The following is an 11789-nucleotide window of genomic DNA, read 5'->3' as shown; positions in this document are numbered from 1 at the left end:
CCCAGCCATCTATTTCTGGAATTCTTAGCTTCTTGGTGAAGAAAACAGTCAGATCTACAGGTCCTGGTTAGTCATTAAATCTTTTTAGAGGGATGAAAGGTAATGAGCTCAGTGCCTGTGGAGCACCTCAAATGGAATAGGGAATGGGGGACCCAGGAAATCTTGGACATAAGTTATTAATATGAACCTGTGTTTAGGTGGAGGAAGAAAGGGATAGGGTTAGGAAAAAAATGAGAGGTAAGGTAAAGGCCTCCAAGCATCACTATTTTGGACTTAAGAGCCCTGATCCCTGGAATCCTAGAGTCTTGAAACTCCAATTGAGGATCAGTATGACCAGAAACCAGTAGGAATCTCAGGAAAACGTGCCAGAGTGGCAATGGGAAGGAAGAAAGAGAAACTATTCTATCTGAGTGATGGAGCGAGCAGCCTCCAAGGCAGTACACTGATTTACAGACTGATTCCCCTCCTCTAATCCTGGTTGCAACTTGTCTTGTAATTTTAGGGAATACCATGGCAACGATAATGGTGAGAACAGCAATAATTACCTGTGTAATGATTTCTTTAACTAGAACAGCCACATTTTGGGCAGCAGGTAGCCTTGGACAATTTGTTGGCTAAATGCTTGGCTTTCTTGCAATGAGAGGAGAGCTAAGAAGGAACATCAGCCCTGCCGTCGCCATCACTGTCACCATCATTCTCACTGTGGTCTGATTTTTCACCTGAGCCTCTGATCTGAAAGAATTTGGGCTTTCTTTACGGTTCTCCCATGTGTTCTGAAAAGGCTTCTTCGGGGCAATTGTCATCTAACTAAGAAAGGTCTCCTTCAACAAGATGATTACAATGTACTTGACTAATGCTAGTATTTTTATGTTAAACATACATTAATCTGAGCAACAACAACAAAAATCAATATTGCTAACAATACCTAATCAAAGAAAGAAAGAAAACCCCAAACATCGTGTTTTTAGTCTTTCTCACTCTTTTTATTTGGCTATTTTGTTCTCTTTGACCTTTCTCTGTTCTTCAGCCCTGATGCTCACCCCTTGACCTCAGATGTCTTTTTCTGCTACGGAGCTTTTCCCTTAGCCCAGCTTGGGAGATCCCAAGAGTTTTTCTATTCCCTTAGAAAAGACTGAATTCCTGAGATGAAGTTTTCTTTCTAGTATTCCCCCTCAGTTTGTCTTCAATTCTAAGCTTTTTTCCTAGCAAAGCTGTGGGGATCTTTTCTTGGGGAGAACAGTGTTACCCAAAGGACTCCTGCACTGGTTGATTGTCAGTGAATTCTGGCCCCTCACTACATTCTTCCCCAACAAAACACAGTTCTGTGTGAGGATATGAGCTCTGAACCCCAGTGAGATCAGAAGCCCCATATATCTGGACCCAGTCTTCCCGCCCTTCCCAAACTCTTAGTTTTTCCCATTGCTTCCCAGATTCATATAGAGCACAGGTGGAGTCCAGTTAGGGTTTCTTGTGGAGAGTTGACACCCCTCCCCATATTGGTGTTTTCCACCTGGAAGGAAGAAACCGGAGGGGTTAGGTAATGAAGGAACTTAGGAGGTTTGCAAAACACTGTAAATAATTTAGTATTGTATTTCAAGGAAAAAAATAGCTTTCTTAAATCATCCCCACAATATAAATTGCAGACTTACTGTATAGTCCTGGTAAGTCTAAATTTTTAAAGGAGCAATATTCAAAGAGACATAGATGTCTGTATTAATTATTTATTCGCCGGTGCCTTCCTTCGTTTCTAACTTATTATTAATTAGGCGCCTCTAGTCTTTCGCAGAGAGCTCCACAGAGCCAGTTGCAGCTTTAAATATGAATTAAAAGCAAATCCAAGCTACTGTAATGCGAAAATTATTCCGTGTCTTGCATGGCAGAGATGAATAGCTATGTGGATCAATACTGCGAAACTATGCTCCAAACGACAGGGTTATTGATAGCTTATATTAATGATGTTAATGATGGAAAGAGGAAAACAACAACCAAGCCGACCTAGAAACTTTTTATCTGCTGAAACCCCGCAATAAAGTGGGAAGGGGCAGGAATTAAGGGGCTTAAGTGTAATAAGAAAATTATTTATGAAACCGGATAAATGACTTCAGAGTCTGATGCTTTTGAACTTTACACTCTCGGCTCCTCCCTGACCGGCCTTCAGCTGGGGAGACTACTAAAATCTCAGCCCGCAGGGACCTAGGAATGCGTGTTTGAGCAGGAGGGAAGTAGGCGGCCAGTTGAAAAGGAGAAAGGAATGGTCAGCGTGCAGTTCGGACTCGGGGTATCCCCTTTCTCACTGCAGCTCAGTTAGAAGCAGCTCAGATCGGGAGCTTTCTCTTGGCACCCGATTTCAATCTCCTCATTTTAAAAGAGGGCTAACGGTGCGAGGGCCATGGAGAGAGTTAGTTGAGTCCTGCCCGGGGTCAAGGCCTAAGAGTCGCCCTGCAACCCCGCGGCTAAGTTTAAATCTGTGAGCTGCCTGGGGAGCGAAGCCGAGGCTGGCAGATGGAAGGCAACCCAAGAGAGGAGCAGATAGACACCTTGTCAGTGCCCACGTCTTCCTACCAAGGGGGCACTTTTACAAGGGAGCATTGCAGCGCTTCGTTGTGTCCTGGATCCGGACTCTGAGCTGTGTTACTCTTTCGGATAGAATAGTTTTGGGTACTTGCACGTATTTAGAGCCAGATCAAAGAAAGCCACCTTTGCCTGACCCCTACGTCTACTCTCCTTCCCCCCTCCCCGGCCCCCCACAATCGCCGGCTCCTCTTCCAGTCCCTCGGCTCTGACTTTGTTATTCTCCTCACTGCCTTTCGAGTTCTTGCTGCCTGCCCAGCCCAGGAGAGTTGTGAGGGTGTTTTTTGCGGAGTGGATGGAGAGGAGGGCACTGTTAGTAGTTGGACAAATATACATATAGGCTCCGTTGTAAAAAAGGGAGGAAAAATTGAGAGGTAACCTCCTCACGATTCATCCACCACGCTGGCTTACTTCCCCCATGGGAGATCACTTTCAAGGATCCAGGCTAACTTGGGACCTTGGCAGCTCGGAACCGACTTTCCCAGCCTTATCTTTTCTGGTTTTCTCCCCACATGCCTTGGTTCCTTCCGCTGAGCAAGGTTCGGCCATTTCATCAGGTCCAGAACTCTCTTCTCTTTCTGGCAACCTGAGATCCTTCGCTCCCTATATGGAGAAGCCGCTCCTTTGCCCTCTGCCCTCGACGGCTGCCCCCAAATATCGACCCAATATCCTCCCGGAGGGCTTCGGGCTGCTAAGCAGACGGCCTGTGGAGAGTGAAGAGTTAAATAATGACCCCAGAGGAGCAGCAGGAAAGGTCAGACCCAGTGGGTCATCAGCGGCCCCTGAGCTCCCTTCACCGCTTGCTTTCTGGCTCTCCATATCATTGCCCGGTCCCCTCCCACAGCCGTGCCTTGAACCCCAGTGGCCTCGCATCCTGGTCCCTAGAGTTCTCCTTTTAGTTGGACTTGAATGTATTCACCAACTTTGGAAAATGAGTTCATTCTTTCCTCCCATCCCTCCACCAAACCAATGTGGATTTGGGAAGAAATGTCACTCTCATTCCCTCGCCTCCCACAGAAACAAAACGATGGAAAAACAAACAAAACAAACAAAACAAACCGAATATCCCCGCCTCCGAAAACAAACCCAAACCAAAACCAACCAACAAGCAAACAAAAAGAAACCCTTGCAGTTCCAGGCAATGGATGGCCTTGGCTGTCGTGTAACAGTTGATTGTTGGACACAACTGGTCAACATTTGGCCTCAGAACGTTTCAGTCAGGCAGAATTGGTTAGTTCTACCCTCTGATCCTTTAAAATTCGTGAGTTATGTTTATTTTATGTCTTTTAAAACCCATACAGAAGGTGTGTTCATTGCTCTGATTTTCAGCCTGAAGGAGAGGTACATCAAGGATTGCGCTATAGTGAAAGATCTGGCTAGCTGGATCACTGGAAAAATAGAAACCTACCTCAGGCTCTTAAAAAAAAATAGGCCATTTGCACTCCCCTCCCTTCCCAAATTTGGACAAACAAAATTTGTTTGTCTGCGTGTTCGGTTTGTTAGACTGCCGTAATCTCTCTCTCTCTCTCTCTCTCTCTCTCTCTCTCTCTCTCTCTCTCTCTCTCTCTCTCTCTCTCTCTCTCTCTGTGTGATAGGAAGCCTTCGAGATTTCAAAGAGATCTTGAGATCTAAAAAACCCCATAGTTCTTTGATAGGAGGAGAGAGAGAACTGGGGATAGTGTGGGGAGTTACTCAAGAGATTCTAGGAAGGCCTTGTAGGCTGCCCAGATTCAATGGTGATCTGTCAACTTCGCCTTCAGCGTTCTTGAATTCCTTCCTTAGGTGGAAGATCTGGCACATTTGCTCCAGAAGAACTTTATTAGGGGTGGGAGAGCTCTGCGTTCCAAAGCAGTCCGCTACTGCTTTGTTCTGCAATCCCCAAATACTCAACTACATTGTGGGTTTTAAAACTCTAACTATATAAAGAGGATTTTTTTTTTTAACAAAAGAACTGCCCTTCACTATAGTAGGTGTTATAGCACCAGCCACTTCAGAACCAAGGAATTATGAAATTCTCCGATGGGCATACTGAAGTGGTTATCCATCTGAGGTAATTAACCAGGTAATTCACGCAAACACACGCCCACTCACAACCTGCTCCTGCGGAAAAAGCGGATTCCTCTCCTCGCAATCATTCACTTTGGTTGTCCACACCGATCAAGTAAATGTTTTTGATAATTGTTCAGCGCCCGGGCTTCATTTTGTCAATATAGACAAAGCCCCAATGCTACATAATCTCTGTGAAAACGGTTCTTATTGGCCAAAGTAAACACAACAGACACTGCAAAAATCACTTGATTCTAGGGAAAAAAATCAATATCGAAATTAGATTTATTGTCTGCTTATATGATTAAAAATGAAAAAGTGTTGTCTTTTATTTTCATAAAAAGACAGAAGACTGGAAAAAATAATTTAATAAAGAACTCAGCTCGTTCAATTTGCTTGGAAAAACCAGAGGGACAAGGAGAGGTGGCTAGAAAAACACTCTGGATGTGGTCCTCTGTCTCTTTGGTGGTCATTTTGTTGGAAACAACGGTGAGAGCAAAAGTTTGTAAAACTCCAAACGTTGGCAGCAGGTGTGGAGTGTATCCAAAGTCCTCCGTTTGTTGTGGGACTATTTTTGAAGAAATCTTGTCTGGTGGGTATTTCTATCATCCACTCCCCATTTCCATAGCTAATATAATTGCCTAGGTTTTCAAAAGTTTGCTAGCCCTTGCAGCCTTCGGTTGTGAGGAAACACTGATCTCGCAAGCCTTGGATTCCTGTGGACTTCTGTTACCCTTTCCCCAAGTCCTCGGCTCTCTATCTCCATGGCAGGAAAGATCCCAGGAAACTGTTTTCAATAGTCCCACAATCCTAAACTGCAAAATCTTCACCTGAAATTCAAACAGCCTCTCCCTAACTACCAAGGTTCCCTTGCAAACACATGTAACTTCCTTCAAAGGCTTCATGAAGCTCTTCAGACTCCGATATAAAAACACCCATTGACCAGGAACAAAGGTCTGGTTAGTAGTAGACAGAAGGGTTTGCTTATTTTAGGCTGGATTCAAGAAGCTGTGGTTAGTTTCACAAATAGCTTCCATGGATGTGTTTAATCTGTATTCTGTATGTGCTCACACAAGTAACTGAATTTACAGAAATGACTACAGTAAATACAATCACATCTGTCAGTAGCTTCTATAATGTACCAATGATTCCTTTCTTAAAGATCTATTTCTGCCTCCCATCTACAAACACCAAAGAGGCAGTGTGGCATAGTGGGTAGAGGGCCATCTCTCTGGTCAGGAAGACAAGATTCAAGTTCTGACTTTGACACACACTTGTTGGGTGATCATGAACAAGTCAGACAACTTCTCAATGTGCCAGGCAATCCTCTAAGACTAGAAGCTGAAGATGAGTTGTCTTATTAAGTGAAGAGAGTTCCCACACTGATCAAATCAAAAGTCTGGACCAAAAGAAATCATACAGACACAAAGACCTACACACCCCAACTCCAACAACTTTTACTGGAAGTTTTCTGAGTTGGGTAGCTCACAGTGCCCACAAGTCTAAAGTTTTCTATCTAATGATCAGGTTTACACTGATTCACAGATTAGCTTTGCTTTATAGCCACAATGTGCACCCCTACTGGGGTGACTGCAGTATGGCAAATACATGGCACTGGTCATGAAGAGACCTTGTGCAAGAGACGATGTGGCTGTCTCATCTAAGATCTATTATCACCATAAGTGGCAAAGCAATATGAAAGTCAAGGGATCATGGATCACCTGTATCATCTGTACAAACAAAAGACAGCACAGAGTCCCTAGTGGGCCCCCAACCTCCTGAAAATGCATGACCAGGGCAGGTGTGAAAATGCCACAATCACATTAATGAAAAAAGAACAAAGCAAAATGAACAATAAAGTCGTGTATTTGGTTTACCAAGAGACAGACGTCACTTTATGGGTTGGGGAATGTTCAAACAAACAAACAAACAACAGCAACAGAAAACCAAAACAGCCCCCCCAAAGTAAAGGAGGGGCTTTGGCATCCCCTGGGGAGCTGCTCATTGATGCTCCTTGCTTGGTTCCGTTTGCCCTTTAAAATCCCCCTGGAATGTAGGCTCTTCTTCCTAATTATTTTTAAAGTAATGGCCACAAGCTGTGCTAGGTGTTAGGGGAACTTAGCAAAGCTCTTTCTCTAGGTTTGGTCCCCAATAGGGCACCTCAGTAAACTTTGGAGAGCAGAGAATCTTCAGAGAATTAGAGAATCTTCAGAGGGGAGAAAATGAGACTTTTTCTTTTCTGGAACAGGGAATCTAATCAGTCCTGATTGTAGCCTGGGAAAATAGTTTGTGGGAGCTGACTGTGAAAGGCCTGGGAAAGGGAGGCACAGAGGAGAGTGTGGGTTAGTTCTCTTCCCACTTACTGTCAAGAGTCAAAGGCAGCTCCTTCATCTATTCTATACTTCTTTCCTGAACTGGATCATAAATAGCACACCAACTCTCCTAGGGGGACAAGGCAGGCACTGCCCCCAGCTCTTCCCTAGGGTGGTTTACCTCGGCTCTTTCTCCCAGTTTCTCTGCTTGGCTTTCTGATTCTCTAACAAAGCCCTGGGCCAGTTCCAATGCAGAGAATGTGTCAAAGTTCAGGTTTCTTGTAGAGTAGAAAGAATCCTTTCTGGCAGAGTTGCCCAGTTGTTGAATGGTCCTGCACAAAGAAGGCTACCATTTTTTCATGGCTGCCCAGTTTGAATCTCACAACCTTTACTGCTCAAAAACAAAAAAAATGCATAGGAACTTCCCTCCTTCCTATTCTAATTTCTCTATTACCTTTTTCACAGAAATAAAAAAAATAGACGTTTAGAACTTCAAGAGACCAGATATTAGCTAATCTTACCCTCTCTTTTGACACAGATAAGGAAAATTGGACCCAGAAAGATTATGTGACTTGTCCAAAGTCTCACAGCTTACTGAGTGTTCTGGGGAAAGAGGCCAGATCTCCTACAACCTTAACCCGTGCTGTCTCCTTAACTGGACTAGGGATCTCAATGTAGTGCAATTTAGACAATTATCAGGACAACCCAAGCAAAACAAACAAAGACCCTCCCCTTCCAAAGTCAATTAAATTAATAAAATGTATAAGGTAGTTTGACTGGATTTAATTATCCTAGCAAATAAATGCCTTAGGTTTTTCATTTTGCTGATATAGACTTGGTCGTTGTATTATTGTTGGTCAAGGGTTATACGTCATTTCCGTTCTCCCCATCTTTTCCAGGGACTGAAATCAGGTTCCCTAAACTAACCGTAGGCCAGTGAAACCAAATAGACCCAATTCAAGTGGGCAGATCTTCTCCAAAGTGGTTGAATCTTTAAGCCCAAGAGGGCAAGCCAACCCACCTAAAAGTGCCAATCTTTATGCACATCCACATGTCTTAATGTAATGAACACGTCACCACCAATTCCTAGAGAGAGAAGATTTCATTTATTTCGTTTTTAGTGCTGTCTAACCTTCATTATCAGTTCTTACTAAGTGCAGAGAAAGCCCAGTATTTAGACTTCTCTCTCCAACGAATACAATTGCCAATAGCATTCTCTGTATCAGATGAGTGTTAATTTGCTGTGGCTACATGTTGGATAATGAAAGATGTAAGCAGGATCAATAAAAAATGAAAACACTTTTACTTACATCTTGAGTTACTGTTTTAAGAAGTGAATTGTAGCTATTCAACAAAACTAAAGCAATATCTACAAGCGCCAAATACTGGTAGACGCTGAGTAGAAGAAAATCTGTCTGCCCACAAAGACCTTCTCTGGCTTTCCTGCTTTAACATTTTCTCTTAGTGCTGATCTGATATTGTTATTAAAATAAAATCAACTGCCCATTAAAAAGAACAGAACACAATGATTATGAAAATTTAAAGACAACAATTTTCTTCCTTTTATTACTATTGTTTTCAATATGGAGTAAAGGTCACTAAAAGAAAAATGAAAAGTACTCTTTGTAACTGCAAAATTAAAAACAAAACAAAAATAAAACCCTGACACATCCTTTCAAACCAGGAATCTCCCTTGCATAAAATGCCTGGGTGGGCAGGTACCCTTTGACTACCTACACGGCCCAGAAGTAGTGAACTGAATTCCGAGGAATTGGACCTACACAGACATTTAACTCTGTAAAGTTCAGGCCTTAAACTCCCTTTTCCTACGATAGTACTATCTCTCTGCGGCCCATCCTTCCCTACCTTCCATCTCCAGTTACTTCCACATTTGTCTCATCTGTTCAGTTCGAGTCGTGCATACGGTATGTCATTTGTATGACATACATATATGCGGCAATCTACGTGCCTTTGGATTTGCCTCCTCTCTCTAGCCAGATGCGCAAGTACACACAACACACATCTGGTCCTTGGGAGATTTCCCAAGGACTCATCTGAGAATCCTTCTTTCTGGTTTTATGAGTTTTATTTTTAGACACTAAAACTAAAAAGGAAAAACAAAACAAAAAACTATTCAGAAGGGCTATGTATAAAATGAGACACCACAAAACATCACATAGCAAACCCGTTTCATCGTGCCAAGCTGCTGAGGCAAATAGTCGAAGAACGAGTTACAAATCAATGTTTTACTGGGTTCTACGGTTTAAATCCCTCTCCCCCCTGCGCTCTCCCCCCCCCCCCCGGAAGCAAATCTATCTATATTTGACCTTAAAAAAACTCACGAAATCAGCTGCCGCATGAATAACATTCGACAACAACTGTTTATAGCGCTCATTGAAAGCACCGGAGAAAACAAATATCTGCTTCGTTAGATAACCAAATCCTAAAAATGTTAAGGGGCTACAGTCGGTGGAGAGAGAGACTATGCAATCAAAGGAACTGGGGGAAATTTAATCTCCCTGGTCTAGCATAGAGTATAACAAATTCATATATGGCAATTTGTGCCTGAGATTTAATCTAGCTCTCTACATTTCTAAAGTGCAGGGGCATTTGTATTGAGTACTATTTTTCATGCTAGAAGTAGATACTAAAATATACAAATATGCAGCCGCTGTACATTCAATTGTAGAGCTCCATCTACGTTACGCACACACTGGCTACGCTAGCCCTTCCTGCGTTCAGTTGCTACTTCAAACTCGAAAGCAGAGAAATTGTCAGTTGCAGGAGCAGCAAACTGACTGCCGCTGGGTAGGAGCTCCAACTCAGCTTCCTGAGCTCATGACGCGGCTGCTGACCTCTGCAGAGCTTTAAACCTTGTTTGCATGTCCACTAAACTCAGCTGGGTGCCAAATGTCACCGCTCCGTTTCACTAGCCCTTCTGATCACCGTCGCCTTGAGCTCTTCCCCAAGTCTCTTTCCCCTCGCATGCTCATGTTAGATATGCTTACCCCGGTGAGTCGCGGTGCATTAGCGGATTTCATGGCAAGTTGCCTCTTTGACATCCGATCAGGTTCGCATCCTAGGATTGCCCCCTAGGAGGGAGTGGAAAAAAATCAATCTGCATAATTTCAAATGAGAAAGAAAAGGGGTGAAAATAGGAAAACCTAATTTTCTTCTCTTAAAACTCAACCACAACCTGCTTCCCTAAAAACACACACACACGCATGCATACTAAGAAAAATTAATCAAGAAGACGTGCCGCAGGTGATACCTTTTATTGGACTCCTTTAAAGAGAAGGGTCGGGGTGGCCCCCTCTGTGAAGCCCTCTTCTGCAGCCCACTTCGGAGCAGGCGAGGCAACAGACCGCTGGACAAGTCCTCCGGGGTCCGGGTCCGCCCAGGCTGCTCAGGGGTTCGGGGTCCAGGAAGGTCGTGAGGTGAAGGGTGGAGGGAGGAACAGACATCTCCCTCCCCCATCACCCCCAATTTGTGAGCTGGGTCTAAGCAAAATAAGCAAACAAAAATTCCCTCCAGCGCCCTTTGCTCCATCTTTAAATTCGGGGAAAGATCAATTCTTTCTCTCACACACACATTTCCAGCCATAAATAAACAGCTCGCAGCTAAATCTGAAAGAGAAAAGAGAGAGAAAAAGGACAGGGAGGAAAAGAGAGAAAGAAGAGAAAAGAGAGAAAAGAAAAAATAATCATGATTATCGGGGGTTTTGTCTTCTCTCCTTGGTCGTAGGGTAGCTCTTTTTTGGTCAGCCTAGCCTTGCATTTGAATAGCTGCCTGGGCTTGTTAAGGACCTGGGAAAGCTATGAAAGGGAATCACTATGCAAATTGTCCCAGTTACAATCGAAAGGTTCGATCCCGAGGAGCTGGCTAACGGAAGTTGATGTCAGCTATCTGTGCATTAGGGCTGCATTTACCGCCTTCGCTGGGCCTCCTTTCCCCCTCTCGCTTCTTCTTCTTTTTTTTTTTTTTTTTGCTTATGTGTATATTATGCCTCTGTAATTAAAAAAAAAGGAAAAGAAAAAAAAGATTAAGGTGGCTGCGTCCTTGGCGCTATGTTCGGGTGGTCAAAGGTGGGAGGCGGAGGGGTGAGGAATGGGGGACACGGGAAAATGTGGGGTGCTGTACCACCACTGGCAGGGGTAATTCTTCTGCAGCAGGTGTTGGTGCTGCGTCTGAAATCAAACATTTAAACGGTTTTTTTAGCGCTTTTCAGGACTAGGCGTTAGCAGGAGGTGGGAATGGGGGGTGTCTGCATCCGCCTGCCTGCTTGATCCTACAATGCCGACTGCAGATCAATACCCTCTCACTGTAATCCCAGTAATTGTAGGGCTTGCAGCTTTTATTTTAAAGAAATAGGACACTAGAGTGCGGGCGGCCGGGGGAGGGCTACTTGCACCCGGGGGTCTGAGCCCCTCCCAGAGCTGTGGCAGCCGGCCTCCCTCCCTTCTTCCCGCCCCTGCGACGATACTGCCCGAAAACCTTGCTGCACCGGGGGACTGGATTTTCTACCTCCTGGAGTCCCGGTCATTTTCACTTCCTAGTAAAATCGGTACGTTCAACTGAAGCTCCCTGGACTCTATGGCGCAGTACCTGCGCCCCTATTTGCTTTTGGCCTCTGCTCCTCATTCTCTGTTTCCTTTGCCCCTTACAGTCTCTCGAGAAGTGCCTCCTCTTGCCGCAGCCATCAGCCCTGAGGTCATCCTAAAGCCCGGGGCTCTGGCGCTGGAGAGACTCCCTTTGCTGTGGCCTCGGTCTTGCGCTCCCCAGGCCTGGGCCCCAAGACTCCTGAGCTGTGCGTCTTCAACAATCCAGGCTTGTAGGCCCAGCAGCAGCTGGAGGCCAGGA

At 44.5% G+C, this 11789-nt stretch overlaps 1 protein-coding gene across 1 annotated transcript; it reads right to left on the bottom strand.

Annotated features, from left to right (window-relative positions):
• Window positions 1–2887: 2887 nt before the first annotated feature.
• LOC144456190 (uncharacterized) lies at window positions 2888–10895 on the bottom strand. The gene is made up of 3 exons (XM_078150626.1): window positions 10201–10895; window positions 9938–10021; window positions 2888–3275 (listed from the first exon to the last, which is right to left on the bottom strand). Exons 2-3 carry the CDS (start codon window positions 9989–9991, stop codon window positions 2979–2981), a joined length of 351 nt encoding a protein of 116 aa, XP_078006752.1. The 5' UTR covers window positions 9992–10021; window positions 10201–10895; the 3' UTR covers window positions 2888–2978.
• Between the last annotated feature and the right edge of the window lie 894 nt (window positions 10896–11789).

This window comes from Phascolarctos cinereus, unplaced genomic scaffold (assembly GCF_003287225.1).
Source record: "Phascolarctos cinereus isolate Bilbo 61053 unplaced genomic scaffold, phaCin_HiC Scaffold_3;HRSCAF=262, whole genome shotgun sequence".
Lineage (NCBI taxonomy): Eukaryota > Metazoa > Chordata > Mammalia > Diprotodontia > Phascolarctidae > Phascolarctos > Phascolarctos cinereus.
This window is presented reverse-complemented; position numbering and strand designations above follow the sequence as displayed.